Genomic DNA, 27,865 nt, shown 5'->3' on the forward strand with positions numbered 1-27,865 from the left:
TCTAGTGTTGGCTAAGGTCACTGATCGGAAATCCTCTTAGTGTACCGCAAGTGACAAATTGAACCTTAAGAGCAAAATACAAAACTGTCCCCAAATCAGTAGCAAGTGAGCGCTCTGTCCAGAGAAAGCTGGACTCACTAACAACGGTTGAACCTGCTGACAAAATATTTTTCTCCACTACCTCCACCCCTACCAGCCACTAAGAAGAAGAAATCTAGGTTGCGTTACATTATTTCTGGGTAATGAAGTCCTTCAAACTTTCCAAAATTCAAACAGTTATCTCTCACTGCCACTTAGGGCCGCCAAAGTGCCAAGTTACCTAGTGCAGCTTTAACGGAAATAATTATGTAGCAGTAACTGAAGTAACCTCATTCATCTTTTGTTTTAAAAGACCACTATCAGGCAAGACAAAGTTTGCTTGTATTATAATAATAATCCTTCTACATAAAGTAGGAATATTAATATTTGTTTGACTTCACATATCAGTCTGATGGTTACAGCTTAAGTTGTCACAGGAGTCACCAAAGCTGGTGGTATGCAGCAGTGGCTCCCAAACTGGGGTCCAGGGACACCTCCAGGGATCCTTGATGGGTTTCCAGAGGGTCCCCAGCAAAATAAGGAATAGTTTAATTTCACTATTGTTTCATTCACTAGACAAGGAGCACCATGAGAATGTACAACAAGAATGTATGACTACTTTAATCAGATTCCCCCCACTGTGGTTCACCCCTAACCTGACATGCCAGATGGTTTGTTACACAGAACCATCCTTGGAAACTGTTTGGAAAAGGGCAGGCACTTTCAAAAAATACTTGGCAGGTGATTGGATGAACCATCTGTCTATCACCGTCTATCACGGGCTTCAACCAATCAGATCAACAAACCATATAAACAAACTCTTGCCGAAGCCGGTCGGGAGAAGAGCGAAAACATCTTTTCCATCCAGAAAAGCCTTCAGTGCTATTCTTTGCTCGTCTTTCAATTTAGAAATACTCTCCAGTTCACAAATAACTGATGTTATAGCAGCATCTATGCTAGCCTCTTTAGGAGCCACCGTTGTTGTGAACAAACAGTCGTTTCTCGCTGTCGCCACACCTAAACCACACCCCCAGCTGCCCTCATAAGACGCTGATTGGTCCGCACCACTGTGGTTCGGCCACAAACGCATAACTTGAAGCCTGGCAAGATGGATTCTAGCGTGATCGTGATCTCGCGAATCCAGCTGCCTCGCAAGGTAAGTTCACCCCACCTCCTCAGATGGGGTTCCTTAGGACAAAATCTGATCAAAGGGGAGTCTGTAGTCTAAAGCATATCTATATGGAGGTCCTTCACATGAAATACATTTGGGAACCTCTGGTATATAGACTTACTTTTTGATCCTGGTCTCATAGGTACTCTTCTGGTTCCTCAACTCATCCTTCAGCCCTTCCACCAGACTGCCCAGCGTTGCAGTTCCTCCGTCTCCGTCCTCAGACATGATGATGGACGGCACCCCGGCTGCCATCGCCACGTTCCCGTTCTCGCTGCAGGCGGCGCTGCTGCCGCACAGCTCCATGGCCTCGCAGCTGTCCTCCTGCTCTGAGCCCCGGTCCGTCGCTACCCCTCCATCCCTCTCAATCTCCCTCTGGCCCTCCATCCACTCCCCTTTTTCTCCATCTCCACCTCCACCTCCACCACAGTTCTGGTTCGCCGCAGGCTCGCTGCTTCCTGAGTCAGGAACGGAGATCTCGCAAGAGGAGGTGGACCAAGGCGTGCTGGCTACACTGGGCACGCTCCCCATGCTGGAGGAGGAGGTGACGTTGTCGTAGGTGGACAGTCTCTGGGAGGAGCCGGTGGAGTCTCGGTCGCGGGCGGATCGCTCGCCTGAGGACGTGCGCCGGTGGCCCCTCAACGAGGACAAACCGTTCATCAGCCAATTACCGCCGCCTCCACCTCCACCGCCTCCACCTCCCCCACCAGAAGATACGCTCGTAACATCTGTCGTGGAGCCGCCGCCGCCTTGCTTGGCCTGTGGCTGAGAGCGAGGTGCCGAGGAGCTTTTGAAAGAGTATTTCCAGGAAGGTATGGTCTTGGATTGTTTGCTTGGGCTGATCACCATCTCCGTCTTCCCCGATGAAGACCCTATTCTCGGTGCAGTGTTTGGGTTAGGGGTCTGGGTGGGTGTGACAGCCGCACACAGTTTAGCATCCAGGGATGAGGCACTGCTCTGCAGCTCGTGGTCGGGGTTGGAGACCGGGCAGCTCTGCAGGTCCTCCTCAGAGATCCAGGCTCCCAGGCTGCGATGCTGGAGCTGCTGCCCCTGGACAGGGAGCTCGGTTTGGGGTACGGTGAGTCCCTCCTGCTCCCTCCCTGAGTACAAGCGGTTGTGTTCTCTAATGAGGACTGTCATCAGGTGCTGGACCAGAGTCGTGCCTAGAGAAGACGGGACACAATCAGAGAGGATATCATTAATATACAGTCTACTGTCTGTCCATCTGTTCACCAAATTTCTGCCAAATCTGTTCATAATGTTTGAGCTCCTGGCCCAAGTATCAGTTGATTATATGTACAATGCCTTATCATCAGTGTTAGCCATAAGAGTAGACTTTCATAAATGTCATAAAGAGGACATACAACATAATGCTGCTTAAAGTAACATTAACTGGTAAGTGTTCTGTACAGTGTGGGCTTTTTAACAGTTTTACAACATGATTATTCACCTAATCTGCAGTGACCATTACCATGAATGGAGTAAATGAACATTGCTCATACCCTCCATGATAGCTACTGGGTCCTCCATCTTGGGTCGGAGGATATTTGGTCCAAATACTGTGGCAAGGTTCTGGACACTCATCTTGTTCTCATGACAGTGGGACTGGACCTCATCAAGGAACCTGAGGAAAGATAAAAACACATCAGAGGACTGGAATAAAAACCAGACCATTGAAAGGATAAAACTGATGCCATTTGTTTCTGAACACTAGAGTTTGTCATTCTTGAAAATGCCAAACAGGTTACATAAATCTCTTTCTGGAGATGTCAGTGTCATGGATGGGAAATGTGTCTGTATCCATGGAAACCAGTGTTTTTGGACCTACAGGAAAAGCACTTACAGTATGTAATTGAGTTGGAGCACAGCGCTGAAGCTTGATGCTTTGGTTGCAATGGAACAATCCATTAATCTGATCAAGAACCTGATTATGTTTAATTGTGAATGTTTTAATTGATAATTGGTAAATCTATTAATCTGGTATTGTACATTTCTGTGAATTGGTTGATTGTTTATGCCTTTCTCATATGTATGTCTCTCTCCATGCCCCTGTCACGTGATGAGTTCTCCAAGTATTAAATATAGTTTAAATGAATTGATGGTGGACTTACTTGCATATGTACTTGAGGAGATTGTAATTGGGTAGAGGTAGGGTGCTCACTTGCCTTCCAAGCTCCTGGACCCCCTGAAAAAGACAGATTTTACCATTGTTAGACATACACACAGTTTCTACAAACACACACACACACATGCACACACACACCATATACACACCTCCTCCTCATCTTTGGCCAGAAGCTGTGCACAGGTTAGGAAGTCCTCATATTTGGAGAAGGGAATGACCGGCTCAGGCAGCTCCCGCAGGTACAGCTTCAGCAAGGACGCCACCGTGTGGACATCTGTATTACTGCAAGGGAGAGGTGCAAAGAGCAGGTTTTAACATAGTAGACATACAGTATAGCAGATGCTCTTATGCAAAGCAACTTAGAATGAATGAAACAGTAGAATAAGATCAATATCAGGAGTGCAAAGGTCAGAGCCATGATGCCATGACAACAGATGGAACAAAATATTACTATGACCTGAGAATAATCATGGAAAACAGAAAAGGGCTGGGAGAGGAAACGAGAAATAACAGCTGAGAAGAGAGGCAGAAAGTTTTTTTAGTTTAATGCCAAGGATTCTCATAATATTTTCTCTCTCACATTAATGTAAAACATGTACTGTCTCTTTCTCCATCCTGCTGGTAGCACTGTAAAAACTATGAACAAATGTTGGCATTAAATTGAGCACCAGATCCACCGATCTACCAGGAACACATGTATGATTTTGGTCTATATTCTGTCATTTAACAGCTAAGTTGACTAACAAGTCTTCCTTTAACCACTCCAGCCGGTCTACCTGTCAAACAGAGGCTTGTCTCCGCAGTCGAAGGCCTCCTGCAGCTCTTTGACCAGGTTCGCCTGTCCCGGCATCCTGAAGAGCCCCTCCTCGTCCAAGCCCCGCTCCCTGATGAAGTCCACACACTGCTCCACCAGCAGGGGCGCCAGCCGGGGGCCGAACTTCTTCTCATACTGCACCGTGTCCTCCAGACGCTGCCCGAATATCCCTGGGGACAGACGGAGGAAGGTGTTATGAAATGTACGTTCATTTGTTGGTTCACTGGATCGTAGGTTCACTGGTTCATTCATTCATTCACTGATCCGTTCATGTGTATTTGAGGCTATATAATCATATAGGCCTAGGAAATATGGGGATGTAGATTACATTTTAGGACTTTTAGTTGAATAATGTAGGGACCATTTGGGCTTGATGAAGACCATGATGAAGCAGCTATGGCCTTTCAAAGTTTGATGTTTGACCTTTAATTATAGCATCCTCATCAGGCCAATCAGTGCAATTTTCTTAAATGCAGAACACAGTTCCAAGATGCGTCATCCCTCCCAAGATTTGTCAAAATCAGACCAGTGGTGTCTGAGATGTTTGACAGAATGACGTTGTGACAGAATGACATAATATTGACTGGGTGGATTTTTGTTTTTGTTTTTTTCATAGTGCTGGGATTCCCATTGTTTTGTATGTCAAGGACCCCCAAACAGATATGTATTAGACCAAAGATACCCATTTTGATAAGATTTTGTCCTAAGAACCCTATTTGATTACATTTTTGCAGTTTGATGTGGCACAGAATTACATAACAGCCTGCTGTGGGTGGGGTTATCTCCCCACCCACAGCAGAGTGGGAAGTGAAACCTCTGATTAAATCATAAATCATCCTTATATATTCTCTCATAGTGCTAATTTCTTGGGATTTAAAAAGTAGTTAAATTAATCCTCATTTTGCCTGGAAACCCCTCAAGGACCCCTGGTGGTCCCCAAACCCCACTTTGGGATCCATTGATCTGGTAAGAGTGTGTGTGTGTGTGTGTGTGTGTGTGTGTGTGTGTGTGTGTGTTTTCTGGGTTGCTACTTGTAGAAAATGGATTACATCAAAAGAAAACACTTCCCTTCATCAATAAATCAGTTTGAATAATTAACCCCGTAGGGAGATAACAGGAAATTAAGCGCAGCCAGATGGCGGCACCACTCAGGAGTTAATTGGTTAATTTAGTTAATTAATTAATGGCAGTTTTACCTGTTGATTGGCTGCAGCAGTCGCAGCTGGCGGACAGCTCGCAGTAGTCGTAGTAATTCACCGAGCAAGGGTTGCAGAGCAGCAGAGCGCGTTTCTCATACATCCCAAAACCACATTTCCCCAAGTTCATCCATCCCGGTTCGGGCATTTGACACGATTGGTGGATAAATCTCACATTTACCGATTCACGTGCCACAAAACCAAGCAGCGGAGCCGCTTTGGACCCTGCAGACAGTCGGGGGAGAAGTGGCACCGCGCTGCGCCAAAGGCCAGCTGACGGCGCCTGGAAATGTAAATAGCAGACGCGGGTCACCGGGTTGTGACCGCAGTCCTGCTGTTAACGACGAGGTCTATAAGTTGGCGACAGATCTATTCTGGACCCGGGGACCGAGAAGCAGACAGCCGCGACTCCAGCCCGTGAGAATCCGAGAAGGCGGATGAAAATAAAGATCGAGGCCGAGGTGTCTGTTTTGGAGCCATGAGGTAACCACGCGCACACTGGGTCACCACTAACGGTTTATTAATGAATGACTGCCCCCCCAAAAAAAATCAGTATGAAATCAAATATGATCTATTACTTGCTTCCAGGGGCGTAGCTAGGATTTTTTGGGCCCCCTCCACTACTCTGCCATCCCCACACCGCCATTATTCCATCTATGACCAACATCAGCTCAACTCATCTACAGTTCAAACACACCTCCACACCTCCTTTTTCTGATCAATTATCAGACACATCTCTAATTGAAATCATAGGTTTTGGGCGCTACCTTTAGCTAATTGGATGTCATAACCAAAGTTTCACCTGTAGTCCCTTGTTCAAAATCTTGTCATTGTTTTTTTAGTCTGCACTGGAAAAACAGAGCCAAAATCTATTCCTGCTTCCTACTTTTTAACACAATAAAATGTGCTGTTTTTTTTTTTATTGTTTGGCACACACTCAAAATGTGGCTTTTGGCCCCTTTGGATGTAATTGCACAGAATTTAGTGGGACCGTTCCAAATAAAGGTTGAGATGTGATTTTAAAACCAGAGCAGTGTGAAGTGAAAGTATACATTATTTATTAATACACACTTTAGGACCACAAAAGACACTTTAGAGGCCCTCTGTCAGCTTGGGGCCCTGGGTATTCAGTACCCCTATTCCCCCAACTGCTGCACCCCAGTCTGTATCATTAAATCATTAAATATCATTAAATTAAATGGGTCTGCAAGGTAAAAGATCTGGGACCCCAAACCACCAAGGGCCCCTAAAGCACTGGAGTCCCATGTAGATAAATCTGTAATTGCGAATTTGCACTCTCATACTGTAGCATATACTTTCTCTGCTATCTTTTAATAGATGTATATTTCAATTTTAGGAATATAGCACTTTAGTTAGAGTCCAAAGTGCTTTACAGAACAGAATAAGACATACAGCGCAATCAGAAAATGTGACAAAAGGGAGAAAAGACAGGATTCAGCTCAGTTAAAATCCAGGCTGAACAGATGTGTCTTATAATTGTGTTGCTACTAATTTAGCTGACCTGATATGTGATATATTGATTCATCTTTAGCATCGTTTGCCTAACCGATCGGATGGTAGAGCATCTGATCCTGCCAACAGGGCCTGAACTTGGCCGATAAAAACCTAAATAGAAATGGGACCACTGATGTCATACACTTTATTATTGGTGTGTTGTTCTATGTCATCCGCCCCCTATTAATATATGGCTCCTTTGTAACATAACACCTGGCTGTCCAGCTGCTCCTCATATCCCAGTTCACACCCAGACTGGCCTGGTTGTATTTCTGGACTCCTGTCAAGTACACTAGTTAGACATCGAGACCAGAGCGGACAGGGTGAGAATTAACCGCAGGCAGACCGCTCCCAAGAAAAAAATAAAAGAGAGACCCTGGAAGTTTCTGCTTAACCGGGTCAAAGTTCATAGGCTAATCTGCATCCAGAAAACCAGCATGAGCGATTATCACAATCCAAAACCTGCTGTGATGTTGTTGTGCCGTCACTCAGACAATGCTGCCGTTGTTTCTGTAAAGTCTTGGTCGTGCTTTTTACCATATCTCTCTCTCGGAGTTGTTTTCAATATGTCCTTTTGAACTGAAATATAAAAGCTTCTTCAAAATGTTGCTTGAAAAAGTACTCGGAAACTTGGAAGGAACTTAAAACTTGAAAGTTGGAAGGAGGCTTTGTTTTCACTCGTCTGTGCCTGTTAGTCAAAAAGTTCTGAACAGATTTGGTTGATATTTGGCAGACAAGGATCACTGTTGATGAGATTTTGGTGATGATCCAGATCTGGGATTTCCCACCATTGGATGATTTTCATTTTTACTATTATGCTGTGTTCATCTGCTGGTGGGGAAGTCCGACATCCAGGACTTTCCAACTTGCATTTGTGTGCTATTTTGTCAGAAAATCAAAACCCAAAAGACATAAACCGTTATCAGTGTTGGGGGAACGTGTTACAAAGTAATGCATTACTGTAATCACATTACATTTGTCTGTAACGCAGTAATGTAACGCGTTACGGTTCCTAAATACAGTAATCACTTTACAGTTACTAATCAAACAATTATGTACTTGCGTTACATAAGTTCTTCAATTATCTGCAGGATCTGGAATCTGGAATCTGCAGGATTATCTGGGCGGATAGAAAAAAAAAAATCAAACGTGCCTTTTCATGCACGCTTGCGCAACAACCTCTGACTTCTCGTGTGACTTTGGCTAGAGACAGTTCATGCGGGAGATAGGACAAAAATGGCAGAGCGGTCTACAACTTTCGTGGGGTGGAGATATGCAGTAGTAGTTCGAATTTGTTGCGCGAAAGGACAAGAATGTGATGATAAAGTGCAAACTGTGCCCAGACCAGAAACAACCAATCCACTACTGTGAACACGACAGCAAATGGTTTTCACCAACTTTGCTGTCAGCTTTGTGGTATTAAAGAGCATAAAAGAAAGATCTTGTGTATGTCCTCCTTATTAGGATAGGGATTTCTGCTGATATGTTGGCATATGTAAGGTTTAACGTTATATTGTTAACTGGCAATTACGTGACAATGCATTTACCGAGTACCTTCAACAAATGCCTCCACACACAGAAAACAAACAGAAGCACTCTCTATCCTCTCTTTTTTTGAGTTCCTCTTTCCATCAGCTTTAAAAGAACAGTCTTAATGTATATAGCACATCGACAGCGAACTCTGATCGTATTTCTGGACTCCTGTCAAGTACAGTACTTAGACCCCAAGAATAGAGAGAGCAGGGTGAGAATTAACTGCTGAAGAAATGAGACTCGGTACATAGGAGTAGGCGATACGGCATGACCAGTTTCAAGTTCGTGATTCTGGTCGTATAATCTGAACTGGCCAGAGAGGTACGGTCTCTTTTCCAATTTCAGCAGCGATATCGTGTTTCAAGTTCAGTTGCTGGATCTGTGGAGCCTGCGGGGCCGAGAGGAGCTCTGCCAAGAGGAAATGAAGACTTCCTGCGTTAGGTTAGAGTCCCTGGAAGGAGCCGCCTCGGTCCAAGTCCAGGTCCAACCCTCCTCTTTTGTTTTTAAATGATAATTGGCAGTGAAAATCGAATGAAATGGCACCGTCAGCACTCCTGATAGTGCTTTTCAGCCACACTGATAAGCAGAAATTCTTCTTCCCCCACTTCCCTGGTCACACAATCTTCTGCTCTTTCCATAGTTCACCTTAATGTGTCTTGTATGTTTCTGTGTATTGTTAATTACGTATTGTACGCCTTGCTGCAAGACAGATTTCCAACTTGACACAAGCAGACAAGAAGTTTATTTGCTATAAATAGTGCTAACAAGTACTTCAAATCAATAAATGAACACAAATATTGGCTTGGTTTAGCAGCTACTCAGATTTGTGTTCATTTATTGCTTTTAAGTATTTGTTTTGTGCATCATATGGTTTCCCACCTTTTCTATTTGAAGTTCTCTGACCCTTTGGGAACCGATTTTTCTACTGTATTTTCGTGTGGTTTCCATTTGAGATGAGGAATCCCTTGAGGAAATTTGAATAGTTTAGATCGAAATTGACCATTTCTACGAGGTGCTGGTTGCGTGTTCTTTGCGTGTTTAGACCTTAGTGAACCTGCGGCCTTTCTGTGCTTTTGAAATTGAACTTCTATAATTTCGGCTAGTGTTTTTTTAAAGTTTGGGTTTTACCTCCTCCGAACGGCGCCCAGATGACGCGGCGTATGGCCTTGACCCAGTCGTCCATGTCGGTCTGGGAGTTCGCCATGAGCAGGAAGGCTTCATGGCTGATCGCTGCCCGGTCCTTCTCTCCTGTCCCACCTGAGGGGAGGGGGGTGGAGGGGTGGGGTGGAGGGGTGGGGGAGACAGAATACGGTGGGAAAAAATGAGTGATGGAGGACAGTTGGAGGAGCGGCGGGTTGAGAAGAGCTGTGACTAGTAAATTAAAAGTTGATGAAGCCAATCAGCCGCTTTAATGTCCCGTCATTTCAAGTTAAAAACAAGTTTCCTCGTACAATGAAATTCTTCCTTTGCCTTCCACTCTGAATGCCATTTATCAAGAAACACAAGGTATAAAAAAAAGTAGAGATAAGAGAGAATAATAATAAATATCCAAAGAACACTATGTATAATATACAGGGTAATATTAAGTGAGGAAATGTCTGTGCAAAAAGTCCTGTGCAAATGTTTGTGCAAAATGTCTGTGCAAAGATTCTGTATGCAGACAGTGGGTAAATGTCTGTGGGTGTGGAGTGTGGATTTCCAGTGGAGTGTGGATTTCCAGTGACACAGTTCATATACAAAGTGAAAAAAATAGTATACTGAGTGTTGTGGAGCCCAGTCTGCCTACCTTGCCAGGACACATGGTGCTCTTCCTCCCCACACACACACACACACACACACACACACACACACACACACACATACACACATACACCTTCTGCCTTGTGTATTTGGCGTTCTACACTACATAATTTTTTGGCCTGTGTCCCTCAGAATGAGCTGTATTTGCGCCCCACTGCTCCAGACATAAACATGCCAATTAGTGAACTTTTGACTTCAAATGATGTTTTTTTATTTTCCCTTTCCAAGCTATTATAGTAGACTAATCATTGAGAGCAAACCAGAGGCTGCAAATGTTCATTATATCACAAAAACACAGGCATTTGTAACAGATTGAAAACCTAATAATATGTTGCTTGATAGAAATATAATTTTTCACATGCCTTAAATCATCTCTCAACCCCCAAAACCATTTCCCAAATGCCTTCAGAGTCGCCACTAGATGGCAGTATTGTTCTCTTTACCCCACTTTATTTCCACTTTACATTTCAGGAATTGAACTCTTATATCCTCCAGTGAAATATGGACTTAAGACATCAGTGAATTTTTTTCACATTTACATCTTTAGCTGAGACTCTGAAACAAAACAACTTATAATGAGTGCAGAGGTAGAATAAGCCTAATTTTTTAGGTTTATTCTACCTCACTAACATCACATCTGACCACTAGTAAGGAGTGCAAAGGAAACAAAATATTCCCATGACCCTAGAATGATCATGCATAATAAGACGTGGTAGGTCGAGATGTAACAGCCAGGCAGTACATTTTTTATTTTTTTTTCCCAAGACAAGAGCAAGATAAGGTGCAAAATATTCCTGTAACCTTGAACAATCTTCTAGATAAAGAGCTGCTAGATAAAGAAGTCACATTAACATCATGGATGCAGTACAGTGCAGCAAACACGATAGCCTATCTTTTGCATTTTTATTGTTATTTTTATGACACCATGCATTTGTGTATCTATTGTTTTGGTCAACCAAGACACAACCTGTAAGTTAAACCATCTGCTGCAGGTTTAGATGATATGGAGAATATGTGATGTGTTTTTCCTTCGGCCGAGCCGGCTAGTGTCGGATGGTGTTGCTCACAGTCATTTAGCTGTGAGAAGGGAATCCAAATATAAACAGTGGTGCCATAAAGCTAAGTGCCATTGTCACCCAGCTCTGCAAACTCACACTGCAATGATGAACAACACACACACACACACACACACACACACACACACACACACACACACACACGCACGCTGCTCTGTCTTCTTAGATGTGGTCCTCTGTCTTGAAATGGTAAACTGGGTATTTACCATTACTGTGACTAACACATAATGTTTTTTTGGTCTTTGCTACTATAAGTTAAACTGTTCTGTAGTATTCTCATGCTTTGTGACCATGTGATTCACTACCATTCAGCTATAAAACCAGAAAAAAAGAAACAAGAGAAAACCAGCATGGGGAATTACCAGAAACCATAATCCAATCTGATTACCATGATCTTGTTTTGCCATCACTCTGAAAGTCGGCTTTCTCAACAACTTTCTCATACTTTCTTTCCTTTAAATCTCACTTTTCTCAAACCAAGGGACACATTTCATTTACTCTTGTTACTGTAACTTGAGCGGCTTTTTTGTGTACTTTTGAGTATTTTTGAAGTCAGTAATTTCACTTTTACTTTTATGCTATGTATTATGCTATCACTACATTTTAAATTGCATTCTTTACAAAGTGTAAATGTTGAAGGCTCTCCATAAGAGTTGCATCAGTAATAGGCTTTAAATAGCATAACATTATATGCTGAAATTTATCTATGACAGTAGCTTAGCTAACATCTAACCAGCTACAGTAGGCCTATTATTGGTATGTTTTTGCCTGGTTGTCGGCTAGCTAGTTTGCTAGCCTTGCTATAGCTAGTTGGCTATATACAAAGTAGCAAAAGAAACAGCCCTAGTACCTTTTGAATGACATGTTTGATATTTCATAATTTAAATTTAAATGAGGATGTTAGTAACATCTACCTATCTATCTGTAGGTAACATATGTAAAATAATAAATGTTAGCAATCTATTTCTTTGTTTGTTCATATTCTATTTTATTGCTTTATTTTATTACTTATATTTTTCTCTTTTTGCTTATTTTTATATTCGACTTTTGTGTCTATATTATATTTTTTTTCCTTGCTGAATCCTATACTTTTGCCGCTGCAACAACCTATTTTCAAATGAGTTTCATCTTATTTTACTTGAATGCATTTTTGTGTTAGTACTTTTTACTTATGTCCAATAAATTTTCTGCATCACTAGTATATGTTGAGTAGGATATCTTACTATTCTTTCCACGCCTGGATCTACATAATAGATTGACAGACAGCAAGTCGTCATTAGATTAAAGGTCCAGACTGTGTGGCAGGTAGACGGAGACATGTTAGATACACAAGACACTGCCCATCAATGGAGGAGAGGTGGGAACCTTCCAAATTGACTGTAGACGCTCATTATCTCCTGCACAGGATTACGAATTTCTGTTATTGATGTGTTCACCGGATCGTTCTTCATATGTAACCAGATTTCAAAGCATTTTCAAGGACAAAAGCATAAGAAGTCCCTCCAAAAACTGTTCTCTTCTGTATATTCTGGCTATATATTAGTGCATATACAGTAAACTCGATATATTGCAGAAACTAAGTGGAGCTTTCAATTCGTCCTCAGGAAGAGAAGCAAATTAAAAGGCTGATAAAGAGCGGAGAGGAGACTCAGACATAAAGGAGCCGAGCCACAACCAATACTTCCTCTTCAAGGCATCGTGGCCTGATAAGAGACACACACACACACACACACACACACACACACACACCAAAAAATCAATCCTAACGTAGCCGACAGACACCAAAATAATCAAAACACCAGAGCCTGGATTGGACGGAGTACAAAGATCCCATTTGGAGACAATTAAGATAACACTGACTGGAGTTTAAAGAGACACACTTTAAAGTCAACTTTCCTCTCAGTGCAAAGTCTGAAGAACTCAGACTTGATGGATTTGATTTTACTCCTGCTGAGTCCAGAGGGAGGGAGACATTTAGCATTTAGCCTGTGAGGAGGCTGAATGTTTCCTTTTATGGAGGATATTTAACTTTTCGGTGGTAAAATACAGCGTGTGTGTGTGTTTATTGAAGATATATATTCTTTTTATGATAATAGCTTCTGTTCTCAAAATGTCAGACTGCCCACGGACAGCGTTAATCATCTGAATGAGGGAGGAGGAGAGAAGAGGAGGGAGGAGGGATAGATGGATGGAGGGAGGGAGGGAGGACGAGGATAGTTTTCACTGTGCAGAATAAGTGTCCTCATAGCTGGTGTCACACTGTGAACTTATTAAACTGTCAAACTAGTGTGGAGACACCTGTGATCAGTATAGAGGGCTGGTGATTTAATGCATTTCCAGTGATTTAACGCACAGCCTCTGGCAGCCATATTGGAGGTCCTCAGCTCTTCGGCAATTATAGCTGTGAACAGGTTTGGCCACCTGAACAGAATTCAATAGTCATAGTAAATTTCTGTGCTGTTGTATTGATCATTTCACCACTGATACATCTATGAAACTATATTCTCATGTTACCGAATGCAGGTAATACTCCTCCAGCTTCCTACTCACTCTTTTCTGTTGTGCAGCTGGACAGAAAACCATGGGAGAAAGGAATAAGCTTTTAGGGAACTCTTATCAACTTCTTCATTCATACAGGTACAATAACTTAATCTCTTATTTTTCCTTCACCAAGTGGTCATTGTTTAACTAGCTAGCTGTATATATAGGTCTGAAAGAGATGTCATATGAAGAGAGGTTAAGAAAATTACAACTACCAACTCTAGTATACAGGAGACATAGAGGAGACATGATTGAGGTCTATAAACTTGTTTACAGTATATATGATATAACAGCCGAGCCTGTCATCCACTTTTGGAATAATAGGTATGAGTTAAGAGGGAACTCTTTAAAATTATTTCCACTAAGGTGTTTCTCTGAAAAGAGAAAAATCTTCTTCACACTTCGTGCTGTAAGAGCATGGAACAGCTTCCAGAGGATGTAGTGCAGGCTCCGTCAGTTAATTCTTTTAAAAATAGATTGGATAAATTCTGCTCAACAAAGGATATTTTGTATAATTATAAAGCTGATTTGTGATTATTTGTGATTATCTGTGAAATTATTGTGATTTTAAAAAAACTATATTGTGGTATTTTTTTGTTGTATGGTTGTTTGTTTTGAGTTGTAGAGTCTCAAGCTACAACTCAAAGTGTTTTGGAGTAGAGACTAGGGCTAAAGACAAGACAGTTTACTGTGTCACAGGAATATGAAAACAAACCTACCTTTCTCTCTATGTTTCTCTCTTTTTCTAGCCTGGTTGTTACAGTATGTATTTAGCCATTATTTGAGCACAGACAATTTTCCAATGGACCTCCATGGCACCAGCCGTAGTTGCTAGGATACAACTGAAAAGTCACCATTGGCCGTCCCTTTATGAAGTCCAGTCACCAATGCTACCAGAACCACTGACCAGTCACAAGTTATCCGGGTTGCAACAAGGAAATGTCTTCAGGCTGGTGCCACATAATGCATAAAGCCTGGATCTGCTCTCTAGGCATTTAGCTGAGTGCAGGCAGGTTCAGCTCCTCATCTGAGTAACTCTGACAGGACACATGGCTGCTGCTGGGATCGAACCTGTGACCTTTCAGGTACCAGACGGTCTCTCTAACAACTCAGCCACCCTGCCTGCCCATAGATGTATATTCAACCTACCCCCTGTTTCTGTACTGTGTGACAGATTCATGCAAATGTACTGCAGTATTCTTTGTGGCACTGTAAACTCACTCCTGTGTGCACCGATCCAGTTTGTACTGTACACCTTTAAACCTGCCGGCATGCCTCGTCCCCCAGGCCAAGTTCTCTATTAATAATGTGACTGATGATTGGGGTCTGTGGATTGGTTGGGGATTAACTTTATACGACCTCTGTGCTGCTCGTTATTAGTGTTATATGAGAGAGAGAGACAGACAGACAGGAAGAACGAGAGCACATTTATATAGCTAGGTAACCAAATAAGCATCAGCCTTTGCAGAAAATAGTGTTATAAATACAACAGAAGTATAATCTGCTTTTTATCAACATGTTCTACTCTTCTACTACTAGTTTGTCCACTTATAACTGTGATAATAAATCTATTTGAAGGACAACTTCAAGCTGAGCCAGGTTTCTTTCCTTTTGTCAGAGAGCATTTGTGTTAGCAATTAGTAGACTATCAGAAGTTACAAGTTGCTCATGTTAGGTTGCTTAAGTTGCAGAAGCTGCTTAGTACGTTGCATGTCGGTGATTTTAATGAACAATCTGGATGGCATATATGTGTTACTTTTATTTATTATTTTGGGGTCCAAGAGAAGGCAACAAGCCATGAACTGAAGGGAATAAATATATAAGTAAAATTACTATTGCCTTTCATAACTAATAATATAACAAGCCTGGTTCATACAGAAAGTGGACATCCTATATAAAAACACGATGGATGTGACAGTTAAGTGTTTTTGAGGGATTATTTCCTAGAGGAGAGTTTGGCTTCATGTTTCCTGTGATGGGTTCTCTCGCTCTGTGGAAGTTTGTTTTTCATAACGGACAAGAATGAACGGCAGCAAATGGATTCTTCTTCTGCAGGAGGAAAACAAGCGCTAATATCTGCAACTATGCTGACTGTGTGCAGAAACAGAGAGGGAACCTGGATGATTGGCACAGACTTCAATAAACACCAGTATTTTTCTTTTAAGGGGGAACTTCCACAGCGTCTCCTGCTGCAGGACGCCAATACACAGCAATATATTGATCTTCTCAGAGACAAACCGACTAGAAGTGGTCTTGTCAATACACCGGTCCTGCAAAAAAACTGCTGTCTGCCATATGTGTGTGTTGTTTCATAACACATCGGTGCAGGAATACCGAACCACAACCAAGAAAGCATTTACACTTCAGCTCTTCTAGCCCTGCAGCAATCCTCGGGATCCAGGCTCATGTTTTTGGACCAGCATGCATCGCTGTAGACACAACAAGCTCCCACTGCAATATTACTACTGCAAGTCACAACACACAGTGAACAACTGTGATACTGTGTCACCGCATGTAATCCACCCGTCAGTGATTTTTCTGCACATACTTTTCAATCATGCTCTTTTTGCAAATTTCAAAATGCTTCCTTGATTACAGAATGCGTTCAGAGCAACAGCTTAGCCTTAGCAACAAAGCAAAAGTAAACACATGAAGAGTACTGTGTCCAGTGTTGCCAATTGTTGTCCAAGGAAAGTAGCTGTTGGCTGCTCAAAAAGTCGCAAGAGGTCGCCAGATGATGTAATACGATAATTTGCATATCAATATATGTGCTACATCCTGCCTCTCAGCAGAGGGAGGAGCTACACTCTTTATGGGAAGTGCTGTGACCATCAGACATCTTTTGGTTAGACAAGCAAGTAGCACAAATTTTACGCAACAGCCGTACTGATTTATCATCAGATCCTTTGGGTGTCAACACATTATCATTGTTCCCCACGGTTCGAAAAAGTAGCTAGATTTGTCATTAGTTGTTTTGGAGAAGTAAAGTTGCCAGGGAGCCTGAATAGTCCCTAAATCCAGCGACAAAGTTGCCAAGTTGCAACAGATTATACATCAGTTTTGTTAATATTACCTAATTGTCTAATGTAAACTTCTTCATTTTGTCTCATCAATAATGCCAGTGCCCCAGCGCCTGGACAACCAAATAACTCATTATCCTTTACAAAGTGCCAGTTTATTCGCTCATTCAGTCAAACATTTTGTAAAAGAAAGTGACACTTTTTTAAAAATGGTGGATAACTCATTTTGGAGCGAAACTGCATGTACATTTATTGTACTGTGTAGCTCAGTCTATTGTAGTTCCATAGAGAATTTGAAAGTAAATTCATGTCAAATCTTGATTGTCCTGTGAGGGAAACTTTTAGACTCATAACAACTGGCTACATCATGTACCAACAACAGGCCAGCTAGTAGCTTGATACAGTGCAAAAAAGTCACTAATCCATGCAAAAAAAAAAAAGATCTTATACAGACACAATAGCTGACATCACTGCATATGAAAATTGAGTGGATAAATGAGACACTGGTTCTGCCTCAGTGTATCTGAGCCCATCAGAGCCACAGTGACAGCAGGAGCTCTACTCAAAGCTCTGCTCAAAATGAAACAAGGAAGCTCTCCAACATCCCATTACGTTTCCCGTTACCTTGAAGGTGTTGCTTCCTCAGTCTGTCCGGCTTGCAGCAGGCCAGCCCCATGTCTGGCTGAGCGGAGCAGGCTGGGACCGGGACTGGGACTGGGACTGGATCTGGGCTAAAGCTGGATCATGAACCGGCTTCCCTGCCTCCAGAAAGTCCGTTCTGCAGTAGATCCGTATGCAGGTAGCACTGATGGGCAGAACCTGCCAGTGAGGCATGCTCGATGCCAGCGGACACAAAACCCGTCAAACGAGTCCCACTTCTTGTTCTTCACTCGTTTATTCTGTCCATTCATTCACTCTTTTTTTTCTCTCTCTCTCCCTCTCATTCAGCAGCGTGGGCAGCAGGTCCTTTCCCTCAACCCCCTGGGGAGCAGCAAATCCCTGAGGAGGAGTGAGAGAGGTCTCTCTCTCTCTCTCTCTCTCTCTCTCTCTCTCTCTCTCTCTCTCTCTCTCTCTCTCTCTCTCTCTCTCTCTCTCTCTCTCTCTCTCTCTCTCTCTCTCTGTGTGTGTGTGCAGTAACTGGGAGATGGGCAGTCTTCCCATCTTTGTCAAACAAACTTGTATACACACACAGAGGGAAAACAGACAGACAGTGCTAATCAATCTGTGAGATTCAGGCCAACCAGACTTTGGATTCTTCCTCAAGTCAGATCTGTTCCAGCCTTATATTAAGTAATACTCTGCGGCATTTTCATATAAATAAATGTCTGTTTTGCTACTATCTATCACCAATTGATTTAACACAGCAGCGATTCAGCCTATATCCAGTTCATAAATCCTCTCCATTGTCTGTTCTAAACAGCCGGTGTCTGGTAGCTCTTTCCCGGGAAAAATCCTCTGCCGTACAGGAAGTGATGCGTTTTACGTTTCCAGTTTGTTTGGAATAAACAGAAGAAGAGGAACTGGGTAGTTAGCATGAGCAGCGATAGCCACCATGGCTGAACAGACAGAGAGCTGAACAGACAGAGAGAAGAGAAACTCAAACTGCAGCAACAAGAAAATCCAAGCTCCGCCCACACAAGATAAACAAAAACTAAGGATATTTCAAACCACTTAAAATATGACCATTGAACATACATTTTGTGACATATTTAGCCTCTTGTATACCTTTGTAAATCTCAAATATTGCTCATTTATACTGTGTTATACTGTGTCTACATTATAGCGTTGTTTTTAGGGCGGGTCAGACGTGATTTTCTCGTTCATATTTGGGTTCATAATGTTTTAATCAGTCCAAAAGAAATTTGAAGAGGGAGGATTTAATTTTAACGGTAAAACAAAGAACCTTTTGGCTTTAACACCTTCACCAGGGTCTGTACAGCAGTGTCTATACATGAGATGGTGTTCATAACGTGCTTGGAATATGCCGTGCTTAGTGGATGTTTATTATCCCACTAACCCATATTTAGAGTGTAATGTTGTTACACACGAGTGGTTAAAGCGTGACTGTGTGTGTGTGTGTGTGTGTGTGTGTGTGTGTGTGTGTGTGTGTGTGTGTGTGTGTGTGTGTGTGTGTGTGTAAGTGTGTGCAAGCAGTTCAAATTTACATTGTTTTCCTCCCTGAAGGCGGAATTGTTTTCTAGTATGTTGCCACAAAACAGATTCTGTAGTTGTATCTTAAAAACAATTTCAGTCAATTCCTAGCAGTGTTTTTCTTCTTGGTGGATAACCGGCCAATCGTAGACGAGGTGACATCACCTCCAGATGTTCCCAGTGGAGTTTGATATGAGAAAATGTTTCAGGATGTAAAACCTCAGCGGTAGACGTCAGGTTTTGGTGTCAGTCCCTCAGAATTTTTTCTAGAGCCGCCATTTTGCACCAAGAGACGTTCAGCAATCATACAGGGAGAAATCCATCGTAGAAGAGGAGAGAGACCAATTTCTCCACCCACAGGAGCAGGAGAGAGACCAGAATGCAATGCAGCAGAGAGACAGGTTGAGTTTTGAGTAAGGGGCGAATCTCACTTTTTCTCAACTGGGGGTTGTCAAAATTGCATTGTGGGAAATGTAGGAAAACACTAACCGAAGTAGCCGTAGATGAGTCAGACTGAGGGAAAGTGGGTTCACCAAAAAAAGTAAATTTCCAACGCTTTCATCACAAAATAACTCCAGGAATGCATCGAACATCACAGACTGATGAGATCCAGCAGTGTAAGAGGATCTGAGGAGGGATTTTCCTGTAAATAAAGCTCCCCGCTTGTTTTCCAGTCTCTGACAGCGCCGTCTGAAGGCCATGAATCAAGCTATTGTTGTATGTTGCTGATGTTTTATGCATGTCAAAGTAAGCGGAGAGTCTTGTATCGCTCCAATTGGTCGAGCGAGGCAGTGACACAGCCGGAGGTTTGGGGTAAACTTTCTCTTTCTTCCTACCTGTGACTTTTCCGTTACGTTAATACACTGCCAGTCAAAAGTCTGGACCCACCTGATTGAATGTTCTATGTTTTTCATTCTCTTAAAGCCATTCTGATCTAAAGGCTTCTGCTTAAATGCTTGAAATTAGTTTCTTAGACAAATATAAATAGTGGAGTTGATCCTATGTATGAATTTCTTTCCAAAGCCTTTGTCTTTCCATCAAGGCAAAGGGCGGCTACTTTAAAGAATCTAAAATATAAGATAGTTTTGATTTGTTTATCACTTTTTTTGGTCGCTGCATAATTCCATTTGTGTTATTTCACAGTTTTGATGTCTTTACTGTTATTCTAAAATGTGGAAAATAGTAAAAATAAAGAAACATTTGTGTTTTCATGCTGATTTTGGGGCAGAAAATGCAGCTCTAAACTCTGATGTGTGTGTTGATGCTTCTGGGGAAAGAGAAGTACTGAGACAGAAAAAGTGTGTGTGTGTGTGTGTGTGTGTTTTAAGGATGGGGTGCAAGTGTGTGGGCTGCCTAAACAACTAGTCCACAATAATGAATTAGCTGAAGTGGCTGCGTTTGCACAGGCGTGTGTGTGTGTGTGTGTGTGTGTGTGTGTGTGTGTGTGTGTGTGTGTGTGTGTGTGTGTGTGTGTGTGTGTGTGTGTGTGTGTTGTTTCCCAGATGGCTTAATGGCTTCACGCTGCCACAAAAGCGGGCTTAGCCTCCAGTCAGCCCTTAAATACAAAGAATATTTAAAAATAACCGATTATTTCCACATTTCCTTCATGCCAAGCGGCTTTTTTAGCTTTGGTTCAGTTGAAACTCAGGCACATGACTGTTGAATCAGCTTTGTTTGGGTGCATTGCTCACTTTGCATTAACTATGGTTGTAGCCTTAGTAGAAGTTCAACTTTTAACTACATGCTTGTTGATCTACTGCTGCTGTTTGGCTTGATTGCCAAATGGAAGTGTTTGGAATAAATCAAGTTTTGTTCTCTTTTAAGGCCTCGGAAATTGGGTTGAGAGACACAAATTTTGCATTACAATAACACTAATTTGGTTCCATTGTTTAACATTCAATAAAGAATTGTCTGCAGTATTCATTTATAATAAATGGAGGATGATTTTTACAGTGGTTCTGACTGTGGGCCCGTTAGAGAGGCTGACTACGAGACTGTGCAGCTATAAGATTTTTGTATTTACTGTTGATTTCAACCTTTACATTTCTGTTCATTTGCTTACTTTTTTGACAGAATGTATGTTGTTTCTTTCACACTTTAAGAAGATATCAGTGCTGCGGCATCAGAGTCGATGAGGAAATGTCTTCAGGCTGCTTTTATAAACCTGGATAAAGTCTAGACCTTCATTTTACATTTTAGACATTTAATACTTTTCACTATTCACTATTCAGAGCATCTGACAGTGAGTGAGCAGGCAGGGACTCAGAGAACTGCAGTTATTAAGTAAGTGCCTTGCAAGAGAGCTGGGAACTCCATATGTCCACAATAAACATGACCAGTAGATTTACCCTGGAGCTGGACACACACACACACACACACACACACACACGCCAAGTCTGTCAGTCAATGACATGACCCAGATGAACAGGCGAGGTCCCAGTCCTCCTTTGAAGGACAAGGCTACTGTTACAGAGAACAAAGCGCTGCTGAAAGAGACAGAAAGGGAGAGCAAGCAGCTGATTTATCATCACAGACCCAGCAACCCCCCCCCCTCCTCCTCCTGACCTGGCCTCATGTTGAAGGTTTATCAGTCTGGGAGTGCTGATCCACAATCAGTCTTGTGGTTTTCAACCTTTTAGTCTCGTTATCGCCCCCCAAACACAAAGCTGCTCCCACTCAGGACCCTCTGTTGCAGCCGTACACACACAGAATGAGGAGCTTGCCAAACGATTTCCAGGCTATTTGACTCGGTAAATTACTTTTAAGAAGCCTAGAGGCTGCAAATATTTATGATTTCACAAGATTTAAAATGTATATCTAAGCTGATTAAGGACTAGAGAAAGAAAGAAAGAGGAGGGAAACCCCGCGTCCCGAACAAATCTAATATCTTATAAACATTAGATGTAGGAGGCATCAGCTTTTTCAGAGAGGGAGGAATGTAAACCATACAGATTGAAATCCAGTCAGACTCCTGTTGTTCATCTCAACCAACCCAGTTCAACCCAGTTCAGAAGAGGTGCTGGTTCCTGTATGTGCCTGAATCCTGTCTCTCTGTCCTGTTGTCATGCCTGTCTGTCCCACCTGTCCCGCCTGTCTCCCTGCATTTTCCCCCAGCCCTACCTGATACAACTCCATCTAAGTCTGACAAAAGACAGCTAAACCTGATACAAGTCCAGCAGCTGAGGATGAACTGGCCACCGTACACCTGACTGCTTCCCTCCCTGTCCGTCTGCCCTCTTTTCCTCCCTCATTCCTCCTTTCTTCCCGCCTCAACTCCCAGTTTTCTGGCCTGCAGGCTTGTCCACACGTTAGAGGCCGATTGGGGGGTTCACACCCCTCTGCCATGTTGACCCGCCATAAATAAAACACACAGAGACTCACAAGCCTGCTGGCCACTCTAAACACCAGGAGAGACCGCCGAGCAAACACTCCCCAAATGACAGACTGATACAGAGAGTCAGCAGGATGAACGTATGCTAAAGCTCAGCTGCGATCCAGTGGTTCAGTGTGTAAATTATAGTATTCAGGTTAGAGATGTTGTAGTCATGTAGATGTTGTAGTGCCATGTCATGGCTTGGATGATTTTTTTGGGATGTGTCCCTTCATTAGATATTTAAAAGTAGAGAGAGACGGGAAGGACTGGGAGAGAGAGGGAGATGACATGCGAGATTCAAAGGTCCTGGGCCGGATTTGGACCCAGGTTGTTGTGGTTACATGGTACGCTCCTTAGGCCTTTGAGACACCAGGACGCCCCTCATGTTAGATTTACTACACAAGTAACCATGGTAGAAGTCCCTCTCATGCATGGATGGAGCATCCTGGACAGTTTGTTGTCTAAGGCAGTGGTTCCCAACCCAGTCCTCAAGGACCCCCTGTCCTGCAAGTTTTTATTCCATCTTTTCTCTTGCACACCTGATCCCATTGGGGCCTACACACTTTCATGCTGCTCTGTTCAGGTAGATCTGTCTCTACTGCTTAACCAATCAGCATTAAGACCTTAACTGGACCAGGTGCGCAAGAGTAGAGCTGGAACCAGTACTTGCAGGAAAAGGGGTTCCTTGAGGACTGGGTTGGGAAACACTGGTCTAAGGCACATACCATGCACCCAGGACGTCCTGGGTTTGAATCTAGTCTGGGAGCTTTGTCACATGTCATCCCTCATCACTCTTTCTCAACCTTTTCTCTCTCTCCACTGTGTCTAGTAAAATGCCAAATAAAAGAGAAACCCTGCATCCACGCAGCATTTCTTGCTTTCTTCTGACAGCTGTAGGAAGCCACCGCTCAGTCAGATGCTGAAGGCGACGGACTGAGCGTGAATTCTGTATTGATTGAGTGAAACCTTGCTTGCTGTGTCAGGTTGATCTAAGCAGCCTGTTCAGCCCCAGGCCAGGCTTCTGCATGTCGAGCAGGACGGCTCCTGACAGCCAGGAGAGCTACAGGGACAAGGCAGCGCTGGATGATGAGAGGTAATTTGTTTTCTATTTATTTCTTTTTTTTTTTCTTCTTCTAGGAATTGACTTTCACACTCCACAAGCTAGAAACATGATGTAGGTGCAGTTAGGACTTTACATGTCACCAGTTCTGAGGTCATGATCTGTCTGATTAGGAGATTTCCATCAGCTGATCCTTGGCTAACAGCGCCCCCTGCTGGCTAAATACAGAATGGCACCCAGAGAACAAATGAAAGTGTCCCAATTCTGATTTTTTTTTTCTTCCTGTGTAACACAGATTTTATGTTTTTTAGAGCAGTGTGAACAAAAAAAAACTCATGGAATCTGATCTTTTTAATTTTTGATTTGGACCACATTCATATCTGATCCTAAATTTAGTTCATATCTGATCGATGGCCATGCATGCGACTGCAGTCTGAACTGTCAGATCAGATTCATGAGGTTTTTACATCTCTCTCCATGGGACAGATCACTGTCATCATAACTCTGCATCCACAAAACCTGGAGCACGACGACTCAAACAGCCAGCAGAGAGGCAGCGAGGTCACAAATTAATTTCGTATTTGGGGAGATTCCTCCATCCAAACAAAACTAGAGGGGACAGATCGTAGTCGACCAGTGTTGGAAACAACTGCAAGAGAAATGGCTGAAAAATCAAGAGCCTTAAAGCCAACCCACTCAGCACTAGATGTGATTTCAATGTCTCATCTCTGCTTTACATTATTACATATTTAAACAATGTATAAACAGCTGTAACTATCAAAATATATGCACCAGAGAAGTCCATATGTACGAGATAATGCTTTAATTTTGTCATTTACTCCAGAGGACACAGTCTAAGATGCAGATGTTACTAATCTTTCAATTTTAAACCCAGTGGAGCTTCATTTTAGCCTCGACGTTTAGCCATTTAGATTTCTATTAAATGGCTAATCAATGTAAAAGTGCTCAGTGTGAAGTTGAAGGAGGAGAAAGACAAAGTGGCCATGGCTGCATAATATGTTTTTTTTTTTACAATAAATTTGACTGTATTTTGGCTGATTCTTTCAGGGGTATGGAGTTTTCTCAGGGGCTCCAAACTTTTAAACTTTTGAACTTTTGAATGGCAGTGTATCTCCTTTTTATCATTTATTTTTTTGTAATTGTGTTTCTTCTTCACGTTCACTTTTATCTGTTTACATCTGTGTTTAGTTGCATGTCTGTTCGTTTTCTAGTTATATCCATTTATCCCCTGTATTACCTTTTATTCCTTTTTTTGTTATTTTTTATTTATGTTTATTATTCAACTGTTTTATTTATTTGATTGTGGTGAATTCTGCATCATTATTCATTTTGTATGTAAAGCACTTTATTATTTTTATTATTATTATTATTATAATTATAAATGTCTTTTGTTATTTCAGGATGGAGGTCTGTTCAAACTGATATCAGATGGATCACTTTAAAAAATAAATGAGAACAGTCAGACAAAAAAAAGAAAGAAATGGGAGCAAAAACTCTGAATTGAGCACAAAGTCCTGCAGTGTGAGGAGGAGGAGGAGGAGGAGGAGGAGGAGGAGGAGGAGGAGGAGGAGGAGGAGGAGGAGGAGGAGGAGGAGGAGGAGGAGGAGGAGGAGGAGGAGGAGGAGGAGAAGAAGAAAAAAAAACTCACCTGGTACGATTTCAAACAGGTGTCTTCCTGGTTCGTCTGGATTGGCTGTGAGCTCGTTGACCTGGCAACCCTGCAGAGGGATACACCCCTGAAACACAGAGAGGGCGGGGCTTAGAGACTGAGCTGCTGAGAGAAGATGGGACAGGGGTCCATACGTCCTTCCTTCCTTCCTTGCTCCCTCCCTTCCTTCCAACCTTCGTTCCTACATTCCTTCTGACTTTCTTTCCTTCCTTCCTTTGCTTTTTTCCTTCTTCCCTACCTTGCCTTTGCTTGCTTCCATTTATCCTTTGTTTCATCCCTCCTTCCTCATTCTATTCCTTCCAACCTTCTTTCCTACCTTCCTTCCTTCTGTCCTCTCCTTTTTCTGCCTTCCTTCCTTCCCACCTTCCTTTCATCCCTCATTTCTCCCTTCCTTCCTTCCTTACTCCCTCCCATCCTTCCTTCTGCATTCCTTCTTTTTGCTTCACGTTTCTCTAACAGCAGCTACTCCCACACAGATTTTCAGACTAAACCTTTACCTCCCTCCATTCCTTCCTTATTCCCTTTCTTTCTTTCTTCCTTTCTTTCTTTCTTTCTTTCTTTCTTTCTTTCTTTCTTTCTTCCAACCTTCTTTTCACCCTTTGTCATGTTGCCTGTCGTCTCTTCATCCTTCCTTGCTCCCTTTTTTTCGTTCCTGAACCCAGACAGATTACAAGAATACATTTATTTCCCCATTTGCCTTTCATCCTTCCTTTCTCCCTTTCTTCCTTGTCCCTTCCCATCCTTCCTTCCTTTGCTTCACCTCTCTTTAACAATTTAAGCAGCTACTCCTCTAATTGAACAGGAACCCACACAGATTAAAAACTAAATCTTTACCTCCCTGCCTTTCATCCTTCCTTGCTCCCTCCCTTCCTTCCTTCCTTCCTATCATCCTTTGGCTTCACTCTTAACCCCCCTTGTAACAATTTAAGCAGCTCCTCCTGTGATTGAACAGGAACCCACACAGATTATCAGAATACATTATCCAGATCAATACCCATTTAGCCCTGAGAACCGGAGCGGGCCGCCTGTGAAGCTCTGCCAGCGCCGGCCGGCCGGTCCGCTGAGCCGCCGCTGGCATCCTCCATCACACAGGGGGGAAGGAGGCTGCCAAGCCGCCCCGACCGGAGGGCCGGGCCGTCGCCAACATTAGTCTCCATGGCAACAAATGGATGCGAGGGGGGGGGGGAGCTCCCAAGGGTGCTATGTGCTCGGAATAACACGGGTAGCCGGCCGGGGGTGAAGGAGGGAGAACAGGCGACACGTGACCCCAGAAGACAAATCACACCACCAAGGCACTTAGGAAATGTAGGAGGAGAGGGAGGAGAGATCGTCCTGTAGGCTTTAGCTTGGTGATGCAGTGACTTTAAAGTAATAATCTGGGAAGTTTGTGTATAAATAAGTGTCTGTTTTGCTGCTCTCAATCACTGATTAATATATACTGAACAAAAATATAAACGCAACACTTTTTAGTTTTGCTCCCATTTTTCATGAGTTTCAAGACTTTTTCTATGCACACAAAAGGCTTATTTCTCTCAAATTTTGTTCACAAATTTGTTTAAATCCGTGTTAGTGAGCACTTCTCCTTTGCCAAGATAATCCATCCACCTGACAGGTGTGGCACGGAACAAAATTTGAGAGAAATAAGCCTTTTGTGTGTATAGAAAAAGTCTTCGATCTTTTATTTCAACTCATTAAAAATGGGAGCTAACCCAAAAGTGTTGTGTTTATATTTTTGTTCAGTGTAAAACAACCTGTACTCAGTTCATGAGGACTTTTACATTTGCTGTTCTACACTGCAAAAAAACATCCACAAGTCATTTAGTCTCATATTCAGCCTTCAGATCTTATTTTTCTTAAACCAAGAGAAACATTCTGCAGTGAGGAGAGATAACTCCACTTGTCTCCAATGCAGCTTCACTTGTTTCAGGAGTTTTCTAGAAATGAGAGTCAGTCTGTTGAAACCAGTCAGAATAAGGCAGATCACTGCACTGCTGTCAAGAAAATGACATTTGATTCTACAAAATTGTTGACACAAGTTGATTTGCATTGGAAACAAGTGAAATTATCGAGCCTCACTGGCAGATTTTTTCATTTACTTTAAGAAGATTATGATTTTAAGACTCAATAATACACTAAATGACTTGTTAAGATGGAGATTTTTTGCAGTGTGAACACCAGGGTCAAGATGCATAAAAAATCGGAATATGCACAAAATTAGAAACATGCATACACACACAGGCTTTTTGTCAGATGTATAAAACCTTGCTGACGTACTGTTCTGCTTTATAAATCTCACGAGCCTGATGTTCACTCCCACAAGTAGACATTAATGTGGACTCCCCCCCTCTGTTTCACCTGGTTTGCACATAAACACCAGTCATCATCCTGGGCCAGAAGATCAGACTTAATCTCTCCTTCATCTTTGGCAGCTTTTTTTTTTTTTGGCAGCCGTTACACAGCGCTATATATTATAAGCCATAAGAGCCTGTTGATTGATAACATGTGTAGGTCTATTTTCACATTACTGTACGACTTGGCGACAATATGTAACCCTATTTAGTCTTGCTAGAATAACAGTTTGGGTTTTAGAAAAAAGGATTTTAATCGCACGCTTAAATCAAGCAGAGAAGTGATGCGTTTTACGTTTCCGGTTTGTTTGGAATCAACAGAAGAAGAAGAAGAACTGGGTAGTTAGCATGAGCAGCGATAGCCACCATGACTG

At 42.5% G+C, this 27,865-nt stretch overlaps 1 protein-coding gene across 1 annotated transcript in view; it reads right to left on the minus strand.

Annotated features, from left to right (window-relative positions):
- Positions 1-27,865, minus strand: part of arhgap22b (Rho GTPase activating protein 22b) — a 39,409-nt gene that overhangs the window by 466 nt on the left and 11,078 nt on the right. The window contains exons 3-9 of the mRNA XM_071524920.1: positions 25,123-25,210; positions 9,561-9,689; positions 4,151-4,358; positions 3,524-3,656; positions 3,361-3,434; positions 2,752-2,873; positions 1,371-2,412 (exon numbers count right to left, since the gene is read on the minus strand). Of these exons, the coding sequence (XP_071381021.1) occupies positions 1,371-2,412; positions 2,752-2,873; positions 3,361-3,434; positions 3,524-3,656; positions 4,151-4,358; positions 9,561-9,689; positions 25,123-25,210 (1,796 nt within the window). The remainder of the gene's footprint in view (positions 1-1,370; positions 2,413-2,751; positions 2,874-3,360; positions 3,435-3,523; positions 3,657-4,150; positions 4,359-9,560; positions 9,690-25,122; positions 25,211-27,865) is intronic.

Source organism: Centroberyx affinis, unplaced genomic scaffold, assembly GCF_046629955.1.
Source record: "Centroberyx affinis isolate AG114_WGS23_722 - 3 ecotype Tasmania unplaced genomic scaffold, CSIRO-AGI_Caff_v1 ptg001248l_1, whole genome shotgun sequence".
Lineage (NCBI taxonomy): Eukaryota > Metazoa > Chordata > Actinopteri > Beryciformes > Berycidae > Centroberyx > Centroberyx affinis.